At 42.0% G+C, this 25,593-nt stretch overlaps 1 protein-coding gene across 2 annotated transcripts in view; it reads right to left on the reverse strand.

Moving 5' to 3' along the window:
* Window positions 1-25,593, reverse strand: part of fto (FTO alpha-ketoglutarate dependent dioxygenase) — a gene marked incomplete at its 3' end in the record, with an annotated part of 134,636 nt that overhangs the window by 58,536 nt on the left and 50,507 nt on the right. For both annotated transcript variants that reach the window (XM_032514638.1, XM_032514632.1), the window contains 1 exon segment: window positions 9,451-9,575. In XM_032514638.1, coding sequence (XP_032370529.1) covers window positions 9,451-9,575 — 125 coding nt within the window.

The following is a 25,593-nucleotide window of genomic DNA, read 5'->3' on the forward strand; positions in this document are numbered from 1 at the left end:
GGCTGTGTATTAAGCTATCAGGTCATGAGCTTAAATGTGTGTGTGTGTTAATGTGGCTCCATACATTTGTGTGTACTGTAGGTGTGAGCAGCACAACACATTCCCACTTTCCCACTGACAAAACAGCGGCTCAGTTCTTGAGATTCACCTATGTCTGTGGCAACACAATAGCTCTAACTATCCCTATTCTTTGCAGAAAGTTCCCATTTAGCACTAAAACAAGGCCTCAATATTGTGCCGCCTCAAAAACATCTGTCGGGGACTTGTGTGGCTACACTAATTACAAATATCTCCAGTAATCCAGCGCCGATAAGAGAGTCATTACTCCACCAGACATTTATCACTGTGGGATTGATGACCCATTTCAGAGGCTGCCTTTGTACAGGGAAGTGAAATCGCTGATATCCCTTTTATCCTACATCGCTGCTGAAGCCATCCATTCGTCAGGAGGCAAGCTAGTTAGAATTCTAATTAACAGCTATGGACTTTGGCCCTAATAGAATTTTTGCAGGAAACTGAAAATTGACGTAGGAGGGGACGAGGGGGGGGGGGAGTTTTACTGTGTTTTTCTTTTCTTACTAATTGCCACTTGGTGTGGCTGTCTGTTGAGAAGAGGTGTTTCACGCTCTGTCAAAAAAAGTGCCACAGCTGCACTCCAGTTTCTCCAAATACAGAATTTATATACATTCGTAAATATGTAAGCGTAGCCATTATGAGATGTTCCTGCTCAGGCACATTGCTTGCATGCAATAATCTGTCAAAGACATAAACGCATAGGTCAAACATAAAATACCCACTTCCCTGCTGGAATACATAAGTTATGGGTTTCCTCTGACTCTTTTTTCATTTTCAAACACACTTGCACACCCACCCACACAGACACACGTCCACAGAGTGGAGCAGCAGATGATCACAGTAGGTAAGGACTAAAGGTCTGGCCACCTGCCGGCCACGTCCCATCTCTGTAGCGGTAATGAACAGAGACAGCTTGGGGACCGCCCTGCGAGATTGTCCCCCCCCCTCCCAGTTGCCCTGCTTCAGGGCAGAGCTGGGGGCCCTGGGGTGACAGGGACGCCAAAGATGTTCCACACACTGACAGGCAGGTCTTACCTGGCCAACCCTCTGTACACACTGGCCCAACGACACACACAGGAACACGCACGTGCACAAAGCGACAAATGTGGTGATACACAAAGACTTTCATGCGTGAGAGCTGTATATACGTGCACCATTCACATGTTCAAGTACCTAAGCATATGCACAAAGTGAAGAACACACCCTCACACATACACAAACGCTGACCCGGTGTAATTCCTCCAGCACACGGCTGGTGACAGGAGCAGCTGCGGCCGCTATGGCAGACAGATGAAATTTTCATAACTATCTCCTCCAACTTCCATCCTCACCTTCAGGATAATTTATGACCTGCCTGCCAGCCTTGAAGAGACAATATGCTTGATATGAAATGAAGTGTTCCAGCGGTGTAGGTTATAATTAACAGAGGAGGGGAGAAAGATGTGTGTGTAAAGAGTGGGGGGGTGGAGATGTGTGTAGGAGAAAGAAGAGCCCAGGTGTGGTGGTTGTAGTAGATGAGATGGAGAAAAATAGAAAGGAGCATGTGGTGTGAATGCATCTATAATGTGCATGTGCGTGTATGTGTATGCGTGTGTGTGTGTGTGTGTGTGTGTGAACATAGCATACATTTTTTCAATTATTTTCTGTGATAGAGACATTGCCGCCCCTTACCCGGCACCTTCAAGTAGCTATAACAAATCATACACAAAACACAACTTGAAACTTTACAAGCATATGATATGAAGATTGTTCGTGTGTTTACTAAAGGACTACACGTAAAAATATGTCAAGTTTATACTTATGCTCATTTAATTAGCTCACTAACCGGTCAACATTTTTTTCATATGTACATATTTCAGCATAATAACCTAAATTGGTACTGTTTCAACTTAATGTTTTAAGAAGGACTGTGATTCAACCAAAGACAAAAAGGATTTAGATGAGATAAACTGTAATGACAGTGTTTTTGGAGAGCGCACCCCCCACTGAACCATAATGCTATGTTCTTGCCGTTTGTTTCACATGCCTGCCACACATCCTCATCCAATCATGCTCTATCAGCTCTCTGGGATGTTGGGTTTGACCAAAAAGAATGTCCTGGTTTTCGTGACTAACAGTAAAACAGGCCCAAACCAAGACCACCCCTCCCCTCTCTTTACCACATTGTCTTTTCCAAACACAAATCTTGTTTCCATATTAAAAAAGGCAGCATTTAACAGGCAACTGTCTCTCCAACAAGTGTGTTTAAATGTCTGTGGGACTTTTAATGACATTTTTAACTCTCTCTCTTTCTCCCTTTCTGTGCCGCATTGCATTGCCAAGCTCTTACTGTGAAATGAATAATTATGAAATGACTGTTTCCATTAAAATATGTGAGCAATTTAATGCTGTTGTGAGTCAGTCAAGGATAAGCTGGGAAAAGTAACAACGAGAGAGCGTGATACCGATTCCTGCCAGTTGCAAGCCTTCCATTCCCACACTTAACCACAAAACGAGAGAAAGCATGTACCTCATCGCCAATTACTGACTTGTTTGAGAACAAGGCAAGATAGAAGTGCATATTTACACAGGACAAACTTGTTTGTAAAGTAAGTAGAAGGTAAATAAATAGCATCACCAGTCATCTCATTCAAAGTATATTCCTGCAAGAATAAGACATACTCTGAGGTACTTTCCAGACTGGGTGCTAACTAGAATGGGAGTACTGCTACTGCTAGGGCGACAGCAGCTGTGAGGTTCTGCTAAGGTCAGGACATGTCATGCATAACTGACTGATTGCTAAATATGGGTGGGTGCATGAGAGATGAATTCATAAATTACAATCAAGCAGACACAAACACACACCTCACAAACACATAGGCCACAGGCGATCTTGCGGCACGCATGTAACTGGTCTCAGGGACCACACAGACATGTTTAAGATAAAGACAGACAAATTAGACGACAGCGTCTTAGGCTAACCACTGCGCTTGCACTAATTACAGGCTGGCCAGCGATGAAAGAGACCGATGACATGTACTTATTTGTTTTCTCCTCCAGTGCCCTGAACCAAGTAAACACAGTGATGACAATGACGGCCAAAGTAGGTGGTACAAAGACAAACACACACCGATAGTGAACAGGGTTGTGGCACGACAGTTCCACCCACCACACACACAGGTGTTTGCCCACCAGCGCAACAAGCAAACCCCTAAGGTAAGGAGAAACAATTGTGCAGCCAGAAAAAACTTTTGGCTGGCAACTCATGCCAAGGAAGGCAGACTGAGGTCGCCCTGTCTCTTCTGCTTGCAAAACAGGACCGTGGAATGATGTAGAGAGCAAATGTGGGGCTACTGCCTGGGAGATCTGATGAACCTGTCACCTTGGGTTGCAACTTACATCACGCACGCCTGGTTGACAACATACCCGGACTATACTGCCGCCAACCACAACTTTGGTTTATGATGCCAGCCCAAAAAACACCACCAGTATCGCTAATTAAAACTACTTATTGACAGCTTGATGCAACCCTTTCTTAACTGTATCGCACAAACCCTGTTTTTCAAACCCATCCACATAATAGCCAGTCAAACTCCTCACACTGAAAGAAATATATGGAAGGACACGCCTCCTTTCTAACATTTCAGAAACCCAACCCAATCACTTGTGAAATGACATCTCAACAGATGATGGCTTTGCTAGAGGTCTATGGGAACTTGTGCCCAGTGAAACCTTGAGAGTATAAAGAGAGTGAGTTGTATATGGCATTAGAGTAATCCCTGCAGTATGGCGTCTGCATTTCTAGGGACTAAAAGAGGTCATTGGCCACATTAGACAAGGCTGTGGTCTGTCTATCTTAATTGTGGACACGACATTGAAAATCCTTCCAACTCCCATCTGGGACAGGGGACCTCCATTGTCTCCTAACTCCCTGTCCCACCCCAGTGCAGGAATCGGGGCGGAGTCTGTCACGGACAACACAAAAGAAATGTCACCACTCCTGGAATGAAGTGCCAGCCAACGAAGGTCTCTCTCATCTTTTTTTTGTCTCCATAGGGGTGCAACTGGTAGCTGACATCACTTGTGGGGTCAACCCCGGCTGGGCACAGTTTCAACCTCGGTACTCTGGCCCCTGCTGGCCCCCGGTGACCCTTGGTTTTGATGACAGACTGGGCCTTTTGTGTAACAGCGCCATGTCCAGGTGAGGACAAGAGAGGATGACAATGGCAGGAAACATAAAGCCGATGGAGGCTGGAAAAGGTCCTACAGGTCATGGGTCAAGCTGGACAGCTGAGTGATGCATGCAGCTGTGGACACGTGGACCTCCTTCTCTGTCCTTTAGCTCTGCTTGCCATGTCAGCTGATGTTGTCTTTGTTTTGGGATAAAGACCTCACTAACTCTCAACAAGTTGGAGAAAAGTAATAAATTCAGACGACAGATGTACTACGCCACAGATTCTGAGTGTACAGCTATTATCTCCTTGTCTTTTCAAAAGGTGACTGAAATGGAATTAGATAATAAAAGGACATTTGCCTATGATTAATTAAAAAATGCCATTTATTTAAATCAGTGTAAATTAAAAATCAAAGTTCTTAAAATAATCCAAATATGAACATAAATGTTAAAATTACTTGGAAGTAAAATTATCTAGATGTTTTAATCATAGACACATAATTTTAACTGTAGTAAACACTTGCCTAATTAAAAAAAAAGGAAATATGCAATGCATCAGTACAAATTGCCAGGCTGGCAAACCATCATGTAAATGTATTTGTGCAGTCCAAAATCACATACGTCTCAATGTGACACAGATGAATATGATGGATTTCCATCCCTGTCTGCCACTGCTGCAGAATGTACTGTCTCTCTCCCTTATCACGTGGTATAAACCCAAAATGCTGCAAAATAGTAACAGTTTAGCTGTTTTCAGTAACAAACTTCTTTGCGCTTGCCATGTTTCTCTGCCTTATCTACCACCCAAACCTATTAAACCAAGATTACCAAGGTGCCTCCAAACGACAGCAATTCACACATCCTAAACTGTCCAACTGTTTCCGATGCCAAAGGTCAATGGCCATCTACTCTCCTCTCCGGCCCACACTGAATGATGGGAGAACAGGGTTTGCCAAGTCATGCACAAACCCTGCTTTGGGTCATAAACACCTCCGCCTGTCTCCCCTCTTCTATTCTCCTCCACAGAGGTGAGTTGGGTTTGCACTCTGTTAATCTTTCACTACAGGCCTGCTTGCTTTTAAACTGGCCCACTGGAGAACAGAGAAGGGGACTGAAAGAGGGGTAGTAAAGGACGAGAGTGGATAAAAGAGCAGGAAGAAAAAGCCATAGAGAGGGCCAGATGGGCACCTTCACAGTCCATTTATCAAACCCAATGTGGCCCTCCCCTCCCCTCCCCGCTGCTCTCATGTCCTAAACCCCCATGTAATTCTGTAATGATTTTCATTATCATATAATGACCTTACAAAGCCTACAGCAGTTTGCATGGTCAGTACAAAACTCACAGCTGTTCCCTTCAGTGTTTGCTCACCGGCTGTGAAAAAGCCTTTTTTTGTTTTTTTATGTTGGTCAGAACTGTGACCTCCAGGCTCTGTAAGACCAGCATTAGGTCACTTCATCAAGGAGGTACTCCAATCTAAAATACTGTAATCATACACATTCAAGTCTGAATACTGTTGGATAGTGTTTGTCAAACAATGAATCCTGTTTAACCCATATTTGAGTAGATGTGAAACACATTATGCATTATTAAAACCTAATATTTCCAGTATAAAGTGTTTTGAATCTCTATAGTTGTATAGTGCCACTGAGATGTTTTAGATGATGTTGTAGATTTTGTTATTTCCACAAACCCCAACCGGCCCGTCAGACGCCGCCTACCAAGAGCCTGGGTCTGTCCGAGGTTTCTGCCTAAAAGGAACTTTTTCCTCGCCACTGTCGCACTGTTGCTTGCTCTGGAGGAAACTACTAGAACTGTTGGGTCCTTGTAAATTCTGGAGTGTGGTCTAGACCTACTCTATCTGTAAAGTGTCTTGAGATAACTCTTGTTATGAATTGTACTATAAATAAAATTGAATTGAACTGAATTGAATTAGATGTGCCATTTCCTAATAGGGCTGTTCCCTGGAGGTTGCCTTACTCTACAATCAGTAACTCCTGTGTGGCATACTCAACTGCTACAGTAGTCCCACGTATTGTTTTTGCAGTTTGCTAATATAACTGGTATAAGCACTCATTTGTTCCTCTCACAGTTAAGCTCATTAATGAGCAGCGATGAACGTATGACTGAATTCATTCATTTAATGTATATCTCTGACTGAATGTATGTATGGATATGAATGGAGCAATAATCCACATTTTTAACTGAATGTCTGTAATTTTATGAATGGATAAATTAATTATTATTATAATCTTTTTTTTTTAAGACTGAATGCATGAATGCGTATGGACGTAGGATTGAGTAGTTGTAAGGCACGTATGGGTGAACAAAAGAATGTAGAAAGGATTGTTTTTATTATTTTTTGTAAGTATTAAAATGTTCATTTGTAATCTGAAATTTGCACAGCTCTTTGAGTAGTCCATATGTTTACTGTACATGTGTCTGTTAATTGTTTTAACCCTGTGCTTGTTGTTGTGTGTCTGTTGTAACTCTTGTAGCAATGTTACTCAGTGTCCAAAACAAATTTCTCTTTAGGGAGACTAATAAAGATACTTTGACTTTGACAGTACAGTCACCCACACACATAATAATGCATCTATTTCCAGGGCACTCACGGGGCATTTACCAAAGGGACACAGAGGGCAGCATCTATCAAAGAATTCACCATGTGCATCGGGAAAACCCAGTTACCAGAAAAGCTCATAAGAATAAAAAAGCTCTCATAACTTTGTTGGCTCAGAGTGAATGAATGGACTGCTTCTGCAAGCGGGGCGAGCCAAGGCATCACTCACTCAAAGTGCCTATAAGTCACTTGTGAAGAACCACTGGTCACCAGGTCCAATTTCTCTTTCTCTGCTTCTTGGGAGTGCTAAAAATGCCCCGGAGGCAGAAAATGGCAGTGAGCAGGCCCACGTTCCAGCACTACAGAGTGTGCTGCTTAAACTGGTGTTTAAGAAACAAAAGTCAGCGAGAAACTTAATCAATCAGTGCTGGTTGTTTATGTTTATGTGCCTCTAGCAAGAGTCATCAATCACGCTTTTTTTGCGGGTTTTCATCCTTTTGCAAGCATTATGCGCTGAATGGAAACCATGGAAACAAAAGGCGGTATATTGATAAAAGACTGCATGTTGCATATTGTGTGAAAACCTAATTAGGACGCCAGATATAAAAGAAATCAACAAAAATAATCAGTAGATTAATTTCAAAAGTCCTACTTTGGTGAGTGTTTTAACAAAAACAAATCAAGGTTTTAAATACAACTGACTGACTAAGTTCACTCACTGTCTGATTCTGTAATATACTTTGTATTCAATTCAAAACAATGATTCTGTCTCTTAGTAGTATGCATACATAAATAAAAACTCTCTTTTTTCTAACAAGGCAATTCTTAACCCTCATTATCTGCAAATCTGTAATCAGTACCAGTACGTCCCACTTAACATTGCACATAGCCATGTGTTTAGTTTTGTGTAAATGAGATCTGTTGACAGCCACTTGACAGGATGACCCCTGGCTTTTTTGTAAGTGGGGGCCGTGGGGGATTAGGGATAGACATTTAATGTGTGTAAAGGGGAGAGGAGCTATCATGAGCAGCTGGAGTTCAAACATATTGTGTGGGACGCTTGCCCTCCTCCAAAACTAATCTAATCACTCTTTCACTGCTGATAGAGTAAACGTCTGCCTGTCCCACCGACAAGGACGGACCATTTCCTGCCCTGGTTTGTGATAGTGGTTGTCAAGATCTTAGGGTGGGCTGAGCTAAGTCTAGGGTTAGACATGGTTAAAAGGTGGCAACATAGCATTGTGGGTGGTGGGCGAACCAGGATGGGTGGGGGACAGCGCTGATGTTAGAGTGTGGTGAGATGGTTTCTAGCTTTCAGCACCTGCACCTGGAATGCAGGCCAGAGCAGGCCCTACATCAGTGTTGTGAGGCCGTGGGCGTCGACGCAGCAAAGCAAGGTGTGTGGAAACAGCCAGTTTACAAGGCTCATCTGGATGGGGCATAGTTAAGGGTCAACTACGGGGGACAAATCGAAACAAAAGGGGCGTCACGGAAAGATGAGGACAGCAACACTGCAGGAAGTTGATACATCCAGGTATATGTATCAAAAGAATGATGTTGCTTTCAGGAATGTCTAGTCTGTAAATTCTGCCCCTGGCACTGTTGCTTTCTTTAGGCTCTGGTTCATGCCTGGTCCAAAGTGTGTGTGTGTGTGTGTGTGTGTGTGTGTGTGTGTGTGTGTGTGTGTGTGTGTAACACTGAGGTCAAATCTGTTGATAGAGAAGCATAAGCAGTGAAACATATGTGATTGCAAATCTACATGCATGCCAAAATGTGTGTCCTTGCTAGTGCTGAGGGGGAGAGTGACTGTGAGCATGAACAGCTAAAATAACACTGTGTTTTGTGTGTGTGTGTGTGTGCGTGTGTGTGTGTGTGTGTGCGTGTGTGTGTGTGTGAGGCGTCCTTTATCTGAATGAATGGCCAGTGTTCTAAGCCGTAGCTCTCTGCCCTTATCTGGAAGGAAGGAAGTGACTGGGCTTATCCAAGACACGTGTGTCGTTGTGATAGCTGTGATAGCTGCCAGGCCCAAGGACCACAAACAAACACCAACTACAACACTGTGTATCTGTGGAATTCACATCACTGAATGAAGGTAGGAGTAAGGTGATGATTCATGATTATTTTGCTTGATGATGCGATAACGAACCATTTGGTCTCACTCGCAATCATTCAGTATTCCAATAGCTCTGGTCTCCATGTGTGCGCCAAAGTTTTGGTTGTGTCACATTTTCCTTAACAGGGGTTCACTAAATATGGTTAACAAACAGTATGCACTTGCTGCAGTTTTGGCCAATCTAATTGCAATGACAATTTTCAAGATTTTCAGCTACAGTATGACCTTGTTTTGGGGAAATCAAGGTAACCAAAATAGAAACATATAACATATATAACATATAACACGGCACAATGTATGAATACACGTTGTTTTTTTGTAAAAGAACAACAACAACAATAAAACAATAATCTAACACAGGTTTTTAAAGAATAGCTCATTTCGAAAATGAGTTTAGAGTGACTTTACTTATTTGTTTGTGAAAAGTGTTCCCGTTTTGAATATAAGACAGTGCTCATATTTCATAAAGTGTCCTACTTTACTTGTCTCACACATCTGTCAGAGATGGAGCCGATGGAAAGAACAAAGTTGGTGGTACATTGTGTTACCTGTCTCGCCATGTCTGTCTTTGCTGGTGTCTGTCTGTCAAGGAAGACAGCAAGGTTTCTGCCATCTCCCTCCTTCCCTCTCCTTCCTGGCCCTCTTCTTCCACTGTATCCAAGAAGAGCATTGTCTGAAAAAGAGAAGCAGACGTATAAAATAGCTGCATCAAGTAGAACTAAATGAAAAGATATGTCAACAAGAGTATGACCTGGACCACGCCATTCCAAACAAACTCAACCCTAGCTTCATATTTATTCTGGAATTTCCTTTTTCAATTCAAATGAAAATGGTCACAGTCTAAAATGAAATGAAATTGGTTGGATTACCACCCACTACATTCTTGAGTAAGACAATTATTTGGCCAGATTAGGTTTTTCCCTAAATATTAAACTGCATGGAATTGAGTGGAAAGACTACCTGAAGCGATTCCCTCCATCCTTGAGCTTCTATCCTCAGTTGAGAAATTACACAGCTCTGAGCCAAGACTCAATTATAACATCCCTGGTACGGCGACATACAGTAAGTCTAGTATAAAGTCAGTTTCACATCAGAGGATGGGCAAATTACACCCAATATTAGAGTGTGAGTCAATTAATCACGTCCTGCACAGCACAGTGTAATGTGTGAGTATCCCCCTGTTGAACATGAATTACAGGCCAGCTTAAAGTGTGACGTGGCACATCAGTGCTAATCTGAGACATCCTGGCAAACCTTCGCCTCAGAGTCCTCCGCAGCCTCTAAGCTGGTTGAGAGGGAGTCAAATGAAAAAGGATCCGGCAGCCCAAATTAAATGCAGTGCTGTCAGCCACACTCAAATCCCTCTTTCTCCCTCTTCTCCTCTACCCTTCACAGACTCTCCCTCTCTGAATATGTTTAAATGCCCCCCCTCCTTTTTCCAGCCTCTGAGAAGTGATGGATCTGTAACTCAGACTGACTCTGACGCCTTGTTAAGAACAGTCTTTTCCTGTCACATCCACCAGTAAAGCATGTTCATTTCTTCCCATTAACAGTCACTCGCCTCCCCAGTCATCCAAACATCTTTTCAAAAACCCCACAATGTAAGGGAACCTTCCTTTCTTCTCCTCTCCCTCTTTTTTTTTTAAATCCTTTTCTGACAATCCACCTGTCTGTCTTAATTCATGTGAAGATAGGTTTGATTGTCTGTGTGTGTGTGTGTTTCCAAAGGAAAGGAGCGTGATTTGCCGCAGAGTAATATGCTTACTTCCTCTACACCACACAGGACAGGTGTCAAAACACGTGGTGGTGTGTGACTGATTACACCTGACTCGGAAAAGACACCCAAGATTACGGTGACCAGGAGGAAGCAGGGCTGGCTGTACTCCCTATAGAAACTGTTCCTTTCAGTTTGGATCAAAAACCCATCCTCTGGGGATGAGTGTCAGGCTAAGAAAGTGCCAGAAAGTGCATTCAGACTGTATCACCATCTCAGCCAGTAGACATCACATTGCCATGCTGGGCGTGTAGCACAGTTGCAGTGTCTCTAGGACAGCGCTGATGAGCAAGTGATTCGTAGTTGATCTGCAACCTGCTCTGACGTGCTTCTGAGCTCGTTTCAGCTCCTCTAAAAGCTGGACTGGGAACAGAATGGGTGGCAAGAAAGGAAAGACAGCACAGTTTAATGAGCTTAGTAACTGTGCAACATCAAACATCAAAATACAGCCGGTAAAAGCCACATAATTCAAAAAACGCTGTTAACCTGAGTCCACCACGGTTCACCTTGATGTGCATCACAGCCTATAAATTGATGGGGAAAATCTTTTTGTCCCAACTCAATGAGGAGGGCAAAAGTCGTGACAGTATGCTTACCTCTTCCATTAAACATGTTGAACACACCAGTGACAACTTCTGCTTTGAGAGAGTGTGTGTACATTGGTGGGTGAGTATGGGAAAGCCTCTTTTTATGTTTGTTTTCAGCCAGTTTTTGTGAGTACAGGTGTGCCTCTGATAATCTGAATGTGTGTTACCAAGCCTCCTGCTCATTAAAATGTGTACACGTGAGCTTGCGTGCCAGAGTGCGTATGATCTTGTGTTTAGAAGACTCGGTGCTGAGAGAGGCCTTCATGTTTAGCCATGGGCTGACCCCCAGGCCATTTAGACACCCCACTGGTTGTTTACTGGTCGAGCCCGGCCTCAGCTAGCCTCGGCAACACCACAGCCCTTCATCTCCAGGCCTGTGTTAGCACTAATCAGCCCCCTCTTTCCTTCTATTTACCCCATGATGACAGTAGCTATCCTCAGCCTCCACCTCTCACAGCCTGATGCTGACCACAGATGTCCCTCTGACCCAGGCCACATACCAAGGTGAACAAGAGGACAAGCAGGGCTTGGGTACCTCCATCCCTGGTCCCCAGACCCAAACTCAACCATGTCTATTTTACTACAGATAGGCATAAACATTTCCGGCCCTGTGCAGGAGCAGGGTAGGTAAACAAACACGCAGCCAGGCCGAGGTGATATTTTGGTTGGTGGGGGAGATGGAGTGATGATAGCGTTCCAAGCCAAGGCTGGCTGGAGGGCAGCCTGGGGCGGCTCACTAACACCTCGAGCCAGGACTATATCTTAACACCAACAAGCATCTGTCTATTCCATCACATAACAACATGTCACTCATTCTACACAGAATAATAGAATGGGAAGATTGTTTCTTGCCGCACACTGTGCAATATGGTGTACTTCCCTTAAAACTTCACAGAATAGCTGCCACAGGTCACGTAATAGCCCAAAGGTAGGAGGGTTAAAAAGAGATGCATGCAGAACTGAAGGTTTACACTCCATAAAACAGAACTACTAGCTGGCCACCAGGGTGTCTGAGAAATTGTTAACACCCCATGAAATGTCTCTGCTGACTTTAGAGCAAACCTTTCAAGGGACCCAGAGCACTCTTTACCTCACTAGCACTCTCTTATATAGGAAACGTTTAGGTCTGCTGACCGCAAACACTTCAAAATATCCAAATGTATTCCTTATTTTAACTGACATGGGTGATTTCTACACCAGAATAGACCATCCAAATGATGGGTGGTTATACCAAAAAAGGTAGGCAGTAAACAAAATCACCAGTAACACCAACCATTCCCCAGGTTTTGGCTGATGGCTGTTGTTAATTAGCCACCATGGTTCCTCCCTGCCTAAATACACCTCTGTCTGTCAGACTGGTGACCTCCATGCCTGTCTCCCTGCCACTACCACGTGTCACAGGCCCAGCAACAGGCCAGTAGGCCTGCCTGACTAAATGTGTGCCAACATGTATGTATGCTCGTATGGAGGAAGTCTTGGCCCTAACTAGTAATCCATCCCCTGCGTGTGACTGTTGAATAAAAAAAAACATCTTTTTGAAATTCATTTTAATGCCTTAATTTAAAAAAAAAGTCAACAATTTTAATTTTGAATGAATAATGTATAATTGTTCTTCCTTACAGGGGGCATGAGTATACACTCACCGGCCACTTTATTAGGTACACCTGTCCAACTGCTCGTTAACACTTAATTTCTAAGCAGCCATCACATGGGCAACTCAGTGCATTTAGGTATGTAGACATGGTCAAGAGAATCTCCTGCAGTTCAAACCGAGCTCAGTATGGGGAAGAAAGTGTATTTTGACTTTGAACGTGGCATGATGTTGGTGCCAGAAGGGCTGGTCTGAGTATTTCAGAAACTGCTAATCTACTGGATTTTCACGCACCCCATCTCAGGTTTAGAGAATGGTCCGAAAAAGAAAAAACATCCAGTGAGCGGCAGTTCTGTGGCGGAAATGCTGTTGTTGATGCCGAGGTCAGAGGAGATGGCCAGACTGTTCGAGCTGATAGAAGGCAACAGTGACTCAAATAACCACCGTTACAACAAGGTGGGCAGAAGAGCATCTCTAACGCACAGTAGTCGACTTTGAGGCAGATGGGCTACAGCAGCAGAAGACCACATCGGGTGCCACTCCTTTCAGCTAAGAACAGGAAACTGAGACTACAATTTGCACAAGCTCTGAAATTGGATAATAAAGATTGGAAAAACGTTGCCTGGTCTGATGAGTCTCGATTTCTCTCTCCGACAGTCGGATGGTGGGTCAGAATTTGGCGTCTACACATGAAAGCATGGATCCATCCTGCCTTGTATCAATGGTTCAGGCTGGTGTGGTGGTGTCTGGGTGGGGAATATTTTCTTGGCACTCTTTGGCCCCTTGGTACCAATTGAGCATCGTTGCAACGCCACAGCCTACCTGAGTATGTTGCTGACCATGTCCATCCTTTATGACCATAATGTACCCAACTTCTGATGGCTGACTTTCAGCAGGATAATGCGCCATTGTCATAAAGCTGGAATCATCACAGACTGGTTTCTTGAACATGACAATGAGTTCGCTGTACTCAAATGGCCTCCACAGTCACCAGATCTCAATCCAATAGAGCTCTTTGGGATGTGGTGGAACGGGAGATTCGCATCATGGATGTGCAGCGACAAATCTGCGCAACTGTGTGATGCCATCATGTCAATATGACCCAAACTCCCTGAGGAATGCTTCCGCACCTTGTTGAATCTATGCCACAAAGAATTGAGGCAGTTCTGAAGGCAAAAGGGGTCCAACACCTTTACTAGCATGGGGTACCTAATAAAGTGGCCGGTGAGTGTACACACCCCTATGTTAGATTCACATAGAGGCAGGCAGATTTTATATTTTTAAAGGCCAGTTATTTCATGGATCCAGGACACTATGCCTCCTGATAAATAAAAAAAAAAGTTCACTTGGCCTTTGGAATTAAAATAACCCCACATCATCACATACCCTTCACCACGGATTTTTCATATTCTTTTAAATTAAGGCATTAAGATCAATTTTAAATATATGTTTTTTATTCCACTTTTTATTCAACTTTAGCATAGGTGTGTAAACTTATGGAAGCCACCTTTATTACATTGTATATTGTATTATATTGTATGGTATTGAATCATGACAATCCAAGATTCAATACCTACTGTGATGAAAAGAAAAGAAATGTTTTTGTTTTATGAATGCTGACAATTACCATAAACTGGCTAAACTCTTCAGTGGGGGATTCAACCTGGTCCCCAAGAAGATGACTTAGCTCTCTGCTGGTTTTAATTTTAGTTATCTTCTAAACGACAGATTAACACCTGAGATTAACATAAAGACAGGCATGCTAGGTAACTGGCTAACACTGGCGCATTTACAGAATTGTTGATTAATGTGCATTGTCCTAATCAAACTACTTAAAATCTACTACTTTTTCAGACCCTAGCAACAACATGATATCAGTAAAATTAAATTACCTTTTCTAACACCCTGGTTGTCAATTCTGCCTCTGACTGTCATTCCTCCCTAACTAAACTTCCTCATGCTTACCAATATTGCTAGCACATCAGCAAGGCATATCAAGCTTTAAGTTGGACCCTTTTCTCCAAATCTTCAGACACTCCACAGAATTCTGCCACTGTTTAAGCTCAGCTGCTCTGACATCTGATTTCATAGGCCCTGGAAGTGGGAGTTTGGCAGACTCCATCTCCCCTCTAATACAAGAAACCAATATCACTTTGACCGCTGGTGGAAAAAGGCATCAGGCACCTTGCTCGGGGTAATGGATAGCTTCTGCTCACTGATATAAACAACTGGGGAGCTGTGATCCTGCCAGCACCAGTTCCAGTCTGGACAAGGGATCTGTGTGTATTTACTGCATGCCACCATCAAGTTACTTTGCTCTTGGGGGGGACTCTCCACTGGTGGAAAAATTATATTAGCCCAGGAAGAAATAAGGCCAGACCACATTCACTTTCCTGTGACATCACACTTGAAGTCATAAAAAAGTGTGTGTGTGTGTGTGTGTGTGTGTGTGTGTGTGTGTGTGTGTTTTGCCTTCTGCCTGCTCTCACATGATTACAGATGGTTCAAAATTGAGGCATATCTGAATTAAATTTGTTCAGTTTTCATTACGTAAGATTGGTTGATAAACGTGTGTGTGTGTGTGTGTGTGTGTGTGTGTGGTGTGGTGGTGTGGGTGTGTGTGTGTGTGTGTGTGTGTGTGTGTGTGTGTGTGTGTGTGTGTGTGTGTTTAGGGGAAAAGTGAAGTGAAAGGTGTCAACATTGCTGGTCAGGCTTGTGTACCAAGCTTTGAAGCTCCACAACCTTTGATATTATCAAAGAGGAAACAGTAAAGAAAATGAGGGAAGTGAGTTCTATAAAAATGTTCTCTCACAGATGATTCAAGAAAGTCTTTTCTTTGTATGTGCGTGCGTGTCTTTTGAATTATCGGTGCAACTTTGAGCAGTTCTCACAACTAAAACTTACAGAGCACTGACTTTCAAAAAGGCTTGTTGCAACACTTATTTGCAGTTCCTCCAAATATATCTTAACATTTGAAGACATGTTTAAAGACAGTCAGGATCTGCTTAATGATGTGCACCTGTACAGTCTAATGCAATTTAATACAACTTTAAAGTCTACTTTTACGATGCCTATAATGTTCAGGTTTTGTTGGCATTCTCATAGAGGTGTTAATTAAATTCATGTTATAAATGTTTAAGCATTAAGGTCATAGTTAGAATGTTGCACTGAACTGTATTATATTCTGAGGTGTTTATAATATTTTGAACACAAACTGTAAAACACCTCTTAACATTATCTAGTCCAGTACATGACCACCTTTAACTAAGACCTAAATAATAAACATATAATTAAAAATACACATTTCTGACAATGTGGCCAAAAACTGAATATAATAAGCTTTGAGAAAGATAGATATTGTGGTAGGCATGTTGTATTGGTTTGCACTACATTGTACAGGTGTACCTAAAGTGGCCACTGAGCGCATACTAATTAGTGCTACCCATTAGTGATGAGTGCTGAAACTCAACCCTAAAACTAGATTTGTATCATTTTTGGAGAGCTCTCTAAAAAGGTTATATATTAGAAGCACGTCTAAATGTTTCTGTGATAAAATAACATACTTAAAATGTCTTAGAAGGACATTCCCTAGTTTAACTTTGTGCTTGTGTGCACGTAAATGCTCGCAATCTCCGTGGTGATAGAAACTAAGACCCTTCTGTCAGATTGACCCTTGCAAGGTCTCAGGCACCATCAATTATGTCAGCCAGTAAAATGGGCTTTGCTACACACAGCGGATTATATGGAGTGTAAAACATTAGAAAAATGTGTCTGCAACATCAGAGTAACATGTTTGAAGTGACAATGGGTTGGTGTGGGGGTTAGAGACACTCCCAAAAAGGGAAGACCCCTGACAAGTGATTTTGTTTGAAGGCATTGTAACACACTCAAGTGGGCAGGGATGCTTTCTATGGCCCTAACGGCACTCCATCTTCTGGGCAGAATACAAGTGGAATGGAAGGACATATGCTTTCCACAGGGTCAAATGAAGCAGAACTCACAGGCTTTTGTGGTGCTCCTTTTTGGTGGTGAGAAGAAAAGGCAAATCTGTTGTTGGGTTGTAGCCCAATGGGCCCACAAATATCACATGAAAATTCACCAGGCTGTTTCTTGCAAAGCTTTTGTCTCTGCCTCATGATAAGGAGTGTGGATCCAGGGGGACTTAATGGCTAAACCACATAGTTCTTAGTCTGAATGAGCTCTCCTGCCGACTGGGACAGGACAGGACAGGACACACACACACACACACACACACACACACACACACACACACACACACACACACACACACACACACACACACACACACACACACACACACACACACACACACACACACACACACACACACACACACACACACACGCCTACGCACGCACGCACACACACACACACACACTTGTGCAATCTCTTTACTGGCCTGGCAAGAATGCACCATCCATCCATCACAAGAAAGCTTTGAGAGGCGCTTTGACTAATTCAGGACAATGAAGACAGAGCTGGACAGAGATGTTTGCGATGAGCGTGACACTCAAGCACCTTCTGCTCCGTTAAAACCCTCTTACTCTCTTTCAATATATGAAAGCTGAGTCTAGATTTTAGCTAGATAGAAGATTGTGATCAGCACCTCACTCTCCTGCCAGTAAAAAGCTTTTTGCTGACTGGGGCCAAAGCCAGCTTTTCTAAGCCCTGGAGTTACAGTGTAACACACACTGCACCATATTTCAGGTCTTCAAAAATGCTAAACCAATAAAAAAGGGTTTCCATCCATCTAGACACACTCACATACTGTTTTTTTTTTTTTATAAAATGGGGGAACATGTCTGAAAGGGTTGAAATGTGCCGCTAACAAAGTTTTGATTGATTACAAGAAGTCTGAAGCGTACTGAGTCCTCAATTTTTGCATCTGGCTGAAAACCATGGAGCAAAACTAAACAGGCCCTCTTATGACTAGTCTGACATCAATTGTGAATTACCTATAGAGGAACAGTGAAAAAGAACGACTATGTCTAACCCAGAGGAGATTGGCGCCTGCAGATTCCCTACCATAAAAACACTGTATACTTCAATAGAAACCAAAGGGTCTGTGTTGTACCAGCCATAGACAAACCTGTTTTTTTTTATTGATAACCTTGGCGTTGCATCGTATAAGATGTGCCAAAATGTTTAACATCGGTTCAGATTTCCATTATTTGCTCACTTTAAAACTAATTAAGGTTTATGGTAATGAGTATATTTCGGTTGCATCATTCTACCTCAACTCCTAGTTTTATTACCTGCTACTATTGCACCAGCTATATTTATTAATCAACAGGTTTCTATTTATTGACCACTATCTTTTAATCTGTAGATTACTATTTATTGTTTATAATGTACAAAGCATCATTGTGCCCAAAATGAATTTCCCCTCGGGGACAATAAAGTTTATCGTATTGTTCATTGAAAGCACTATACATTATGTGACAAAAAACAGGAGTATGTTAAATCTGCTGTTTCCCTATAGCTCAGTTGTGACTAGACTGGCAGCCGTGTTGCCTTAAACAATTCTCTCCGCACTACGCAGCCATACAGTAATAGACAATGGCACACACCATGAAGCAGTTACATATAACTGGATTATGGACTCATATACTCTATATGATCATGTCTACTTCAATCTGGCAAAGAAGTCACAGACACTGCAGTATTCTTTTTTTCATTTAATAATGTATGTTCAACACAAACCTCATATACTCGAAAAAAAATAATTTGACTATGGAGTATATTGATTTAATTAATTCAATAAAATTCAAAGTAAAGACAGTACACTTTGGATTATGTTACAACACTAATGCAGTGAATCAAACATATGTTACATTGCATCTTGACATCAAAAAGCAGACAAACGAGATTTATGTTTGCTTATCGTTTGTATTCCGGGTGTAATCTTTCGACAAAATACCGGTACACCCTAATTGTAATGCTGTATAGTGGCCAGCTCTTCCTAATTGTTGATCAGTATTTGAACAAAGCCCCTCAGGACTTTTCAAGAAGTCTGGACTTTCAAATGCAATATCATTAAAAAAAAATAAAAAAAAATAAATCAAGACTTCATTAATTGACAGCACTGACAGGAACCAAACCCCAAACCCCCCGCCGTGGGGGAAGAAAGGAAAATATATTTTTAAAATTCTACACTAATATGTATATTCTGTAGTCGATTAGCAGCAGCAATGTATATGTAACAGGTGAGTTGGACACAACTGATGTATTTCACCATAACTTTTTTCTTTTTTTTTCTTTTAGGGATTTGACCTCCTGTCTGTGTTTTTCAAGCGTGAATGTGTGTGTGGACGCCGTCACCAGTGCGATGACAAAGGTAGGTGTGCGCACGCTCGGGCCAGAAACATTTGTAATATGACCGGAGGGGAGCTAAGCAGATGTAGCAACTGCACATACAGCTAATGTCCCCTTTCTGTTGACACCACAGAGTAAACAATCAAATCAGCATCATCTCCTGCCTCGTCTGACTCGTCAAATAAAGTCTATATAAGTGTTGCCACTGGCTATCTGTTGGTTATCTCTACAACAGCCACTCATTAATAGAAACATGATTATGTTATATTTACTCAAGTGTTTCTAAACACACCTGTTTTCCGCTCATTTACACAGTATACTTTGTACCCCACTATTGAGTTATGTTTGCAGGTGTATGTGTGATTGTGCCCCACCAAGGGAGGCTGATTAAAACAGCTAAAGAGTGTTTATGAGACTGTTAGCCAGGAGAGGATGCCGCCCTGCAGCTCTCGCCCAAATAAAAGAGCCATTTATTACGTCCAACATGACCCTCTCATTACACACAAATAGGAATTAATGAGCGCTATATCGGGCGCTCCCAGTGGAGCGAGGCGGGGCTTGCTAAAGGACTAGCGTTAATTACATTGTCCTACATCTCACCCATTTAACACCACCCATCAGATTGCTCTATCTGCTGGGAAAGGAGAGGATGAGAGGAAGAGATTCGCTACCTGGAAGAATGGTTGCTCTCAGCCTCACCAGTACGGTTCAACTCACCAACTTTACTTATCAGAAGTAGTACTACTGGAAGGCATGGCTTTACAATAGAATGCACATAGTAGCTACGTACGTACATGAGTAATCAGACAGGCAATAAACAAGCCCAATGAAAACAAAGTTATTACCCAAAACAGTCAGTAGAAAAAGTCAATTAAATTTTGAACAGCAACTTCTTGGTTCAACTTTGAATTACCATTATTACCGTAGTTGTGTATGCATACAGTTTAACAATGCAATGGGTAATAACGGACACATTGGGTGTGTATGCCTCTAGTTTTAAAAGTCAATTAAACACCTAGAGTAGAATATTTGGGGATTTGTTTCTTGACTGATAGTCCTCCGTTGTGAAGGTGTAGCTACCAGTGTTGGGATCTCAGCAGTGAAATTGGCGAGTAAAAACAGAACTGATAGGATTGATGGTCAAAACTACAAAAACAGATCTTGGGGTGTAAAAACTGGGATTTTCTTTTCAAGCTTCACATGGGAGAGAATCTGCTTCACCAGAAAACAGTACACATCTCAGGTTTGATCTCTGTTGGGCTATCCTCTTCATACCGTACATGCTATGTTTTGAAAGGTGCACAGACACAAAAAAACAAGAGAAAACATATACAGTGTATGAAACTTCTCCGAATGCTCGCAGGACTTGAACTTTCTCCTGACCGTAATCACAGCCGCTTTCTGGTTTATTTTCTCTTGTGTGTTCCCATTCCGACATAAATTTTACCCTTCTCTCTCTCATCTCTTCACCTCTGAAAATGCCCATCTCCCCCAAAATATTATTCAATTATCATCAACTATCTATTCCCATATTCCGTGTTTCTGCCAACGTGTTGATTCTGAACGATTTGTCAGCCTATCAGCTCTCTAAAAATAAAAAACGTGCTGTATTTGCTGGACTCATGGCTGCTAAGAAAATGATTGCAACCCGTTGGAAACCGCCCAATGATGTGATGTGTCTATTTGTACATGGACCCTTACTTTTTTGTATGATGTATATTTAAAACTGTCTACAGCTCATGTAAATGGAACGCCAGAAAAAAATTTGGACACTTGGGACAGCTTTGCTGACTCGTCAAAGGCCATGCTGTGGACTGGTGCTGCGGCCTTCGAGCCTCTATTTGCGAATGTGTTTGCTCCCTTATCTTGTTTCTGTGTGTGTGTGTGTGTGTGTGTGTGTGTGTGTGTGTGTCTCGTTCTTGCTGTTGTGTTTTGGTTGTGTTTCCCTCCTTTTCGTCTTTCCTACACGTGTTTAACAACAACAAAAAAATGTAGTGTTCCTGAGACACGTTCTCATGTCTCAACATATTGTTTGTAATTGTATGTAATCTTTAACTAAAAACAGTTGGTCACAAAAAAAACCGATCTATTCCCATATTTCTTTCTTTTCTTTGCGTTTCTTCAAGCGGATCAGACAATTTCCATCAGCGTCAGCCCTTTCTCTCCACTCATTGTTTTCCCAGAAGGCTTTATGTACGAGGTACCGAGTTAGTGGTTAGTATTTGCTGGGCTAAATGGCAACACTCTCACAAAAAAGCTGATTAAGGATTTAATTGTCACCACATTGGATACCTTTATGCCTACAGCGTCTTCAGAGATCAAATGTGTCATTTGGTGATATAGTAACACCTCACTTTGAGGGTTTTGGCTTTTTTTTTGGCCAAAAACCTTTATTTCTGTGTGTAAAAACAGTTTGCATTCGATCTCTCTAAAAGAACCTTATGTTCTATTTTTGTCCCTAATTAGATTTTGGGGTGGGAGTACTTTATTGTTCACTTTGAGGATAGATAGTTGGGGTGGGCTGTTTCATTAATGGGTTTTAATTTATTGTTGTGCTATGTGTGGGAGATATGAAGTCCTTTGAGACTGTCACTGTGATTAGGGGCTGCACAAATAAATGTGAAACTAATTTGAGTTGACATGCAGATAAACATTGAAAAGGATATCAACCACAAGACCTGATGAGGATCCAGATTCAAATGATTTCAATAAAAGTGTGTGCACTGAGTTCAGAGTATGAGGGCTCTATTTTTGCTACCTCTGGCTTATTGAGCTCAGCACCACATCTCAATTGCTATTTCTGAACATGAGAAGTATTAAACAAGTGATTGAGAATCCCTCGCCATGTATTCAATAGTCAATACAATCAATATTCCACTAAAAGTGCATTCATTGAACAATATCTTCACTTTTAGTGACAAATCAATGTGTTTTCTTGTGTCTGTGGTAATTTAGTTTACTCCACCACTTTCACACGATTGCCTGCAAGAGTAAACAATTACACCTGGATCAAAGTACTGAAGTAATTATATATCAAGCGCTGGATTGTGGTAATGTCTCTAGTCAGCTGTAAGAGAGGCGGGCTTTGCTATGAGATGCTCTGAAATCTCTCTTTCATCTTTTTATTCTTTCTTCCCCATCAAGGCACTTTTCGACAAACACACACACACACACACACACACACACACACACACAAACACACACACACTAACACTCCTTCCTTGCATCTCTCCCTCTGTTGGTATGACACAGGAAAAAGCTGGGCCCTGCAGCCAACCCCGGCGTCCGCACTGAATGCGATTAAGCTGAGCAGTGATTAATCTGGGCTGCCCCATAATTCCTCTTTACCACTTTAATGGATGTTATCTTCCCTCCTCTGAAGGCTTATCTTGCTGATCAGGGCCAAGGATGAGGAGAGGGAGAGAAAGAGGATGGCTTTGGTTTGGAGGGGGGAGGCGGGAAATCAAACAAAATCCATATAAAGGTAAGTAAATGAATAAGTAAGTAAATAAGCGCGTAAACGAGTAAATGCACGGATTGAGGAAGCTGCTAAGCGGATAAGGCAGATCAGTCTCTGTAAAGTGCTCATTTGTTTTCTACGAGACAAGCCGCCTTCAAAGCCTGCTGATACAGTAAAAAAAAAAAAAAAACACTGTCAACATCCCAATTCACAGACAAACAATATAAATTATCCAAACGGCTGTCAATAAAAGTCCCCAGCCTCTCATTGTATATGTAGATAAGGTGTCCTCCATACTGTAGCTGACAGTCATGGCAAAACAATGTGGGAGTTTTCGATGAGCTCATTTTCTTTCATAAGCGGCAGTGACGTTAAACAATGGCATTGTTTTATTTACGGTTTCTACGCTGGAACATAAAGTCAAAGACAGCCAAGTTCCTCTTATACATTCCAGATCCACAGCTCCAAAACAAGTTTGCTCAGGTCTAGTGTAGGAATGAAAATGTAACAAGTCTCCACACCTTAGCTTTCAGGACAATGAGCTGCATCCTTTTTTATTGAGAAATAATGACAAACATGTATCAGAAATGGTTTTAATTAGAGATGTTCCGATACCGATACCAGTATTGTTATACCAATACCGGTATCGCCTTCAATACGGCCTAAAAAGTTGGTATCAGTATTGGGAAGTACTGGAGTTTATGCACCAATCCGATACGACGTAACAAAGCCCTAAAGAAAATCTACGTTAAAGTAGTTAATTTATGATCTTTTTCTGTTATTACTGACTGCCAATCTGGATAAAAAAAAGAAAGTTCTGTGGCGTTCATTGTATGTGTTTGTTCATGTTTCACAAAGAGTTTAACCTGTGCCAGACCGACAACAAACATAGAAATCATATCACATCCACACAGGGATAGTTGTGTATAATATGACACACTGGTATTGGATCAGTACTCGGTATCGGCCGATACGCAAGTTCAGATATCAGAATAGGGAATCGGGAAGCAAAAAATGCTTTTGGAGCATCTCTAGTTTTAATCATTCTGAATAAGAAAGAATTGTCATAAAAAAAGAGGATGAGCAGGTGTCAGGTTTTGTTTACTCACAGGCAGTAATACACTGTGAAACACTATGAACTCTGACAACAGCTGTGTGTGTGTATGTCTCTGTGTGTACATTTAAAAAGGACACTTCTATTCTGCTAAGTAACATTAAAAAATAACGTTGTGTGTTAACTGAAAATAGTACCATAAGAGCCTTCACCACAAAGTGTCATCTCTTTCTAAATGGACACCACCATACATGCAAATGTAGTAGTAGTGTGTTTGCTGGTGTGTACGTCCCAGTATTGTTGTCCTTCCATGTGTGTGTTCAAGTATAGAAATGCATATGTGAGACACCAGCTGAGAAGTGACAGGGTTAAATCTGTTCGCAGCTCTTTTATCCCCCGCTTTGGCTTACAGCGATGTTGCAGTGAGATTCTGTCATAGACAAACCTCAGTGGGATTCCATTCACTACTAGTGTACATCTTTAGGTACAAAGCTGCGGGCTGCATTGGCTCCAGGTAACATAAACGCTCCCTTCAAGCCACCGCGTATCTGCCCATGAAAATTCTCTAAAGGGGTTTAAGCATTTACGCAGAACACTATCAGGCACTGCCGAAAATTCAGCTTACCCTGTTGAATAGGGACTTCAAAGAGAATTGCAAATACCTTTGCACCGCTACGTTCACTCTTCCTCAGTCTCTCTCTCCGTCTCTTCCCGCTTCTTTTCATTTTATATTTCCAAACACAAGCTGCTGCGTGATGTAAAAATGTATTAGCAGCCATATATTTCCGCTTTAAATGAATAATAACAATAATCTTTGAGTCATTTCTTTTTTATACAGCTCCGTCTAAATAGGGCAAACGTGTGGATTAGGCCTCTAGTCTATGTTGTGCGATAAAGGAAAAACAGCTGCGACTATCCAGGTAACAGCACATAATGACTGTCAATGAAGGATAAACTACAGCTGCACATTTACTCCTTTCATTCACACTGTGGACACACACACAAACACACACACACACACACACACACACACACACACACACACACACACACACAAAGACACCCATGTGCATACACACAGAAACATACTGTATATAGGCGTAAAAGCCACAGAGATTTGGAATAAAATAAATGTATAAGCGTATTTGCACGGTGTAGAGCTTAAAAATGCAAAACAATATGATGCATAAACAGTGTGATTTTAATGTAGGAGATAATGAATGGCTTCATAATGAGCAATATAAATGGTCTTTAAACACTTTACTGCTTAGTTCACACTTATAATTAATCTGGGTTCCATGTGTGCATTTAAAGTGGGTATAAAACTCTGCCCGACTGTGCAAGTAAAACGGCGAGCGAAAGAGAAAAATGACTGCTGGTAAAAGCTGCCTTTTTCCCCTCAGACGGACCAGCACGGAAAGCTCTTCAAATAATGCCTTACAAAAAATTGCTCCCTGAAATTATTTACGGTGAAACGCACAACAGAAACCATAACATTTATAATGTTTTACAAAGCCATCAAATAAGTGGAGAGGGGATTAATTGCCCCGGCCCGACCTTAAAATAATTATTTTGAGCGGTGCAACTCTAAACTCCAATGAAATTGATACACTTTGATAATTAGATTCTTGGCACTGACCCGCTGAAGTCAATAAAGGTTATTAAGGCCAATTGCTGTCTAAACGCATTACGGGCAGAGTAAACTGTCCATCGGAGGCCCCTGCTACTCCAGCGCCAATATGATAATCCATTCTCCGTCCTGGGGGTTTCTTCCCCAGCGCCTGTGTCTCCACTCTGCCATACAAAACCAGATTGGATTCGCTTAACCTTTCCAGGACTTTGATCAAATGAGCTCACACAGCAATAACATTTACATTGACCCCCCCCCC

Source organism: Etheostoma spectabile, chromosome 1, assembly GCF_008692095.1.
Source record: "Etheostoma spectabile isolate EspeVRDwgs_2016 chromosome 1, UIUC_Espe_1.0, whole genome shotgun sequence".
In the NCBI taxonomy this organism is placed as follows: domain Eukaryota; kingdom Metazoa; phylum Chordata; class Actinopteri; order Perciformes; family Percidae; genus Etheostoma; species Etheostoma spectabile.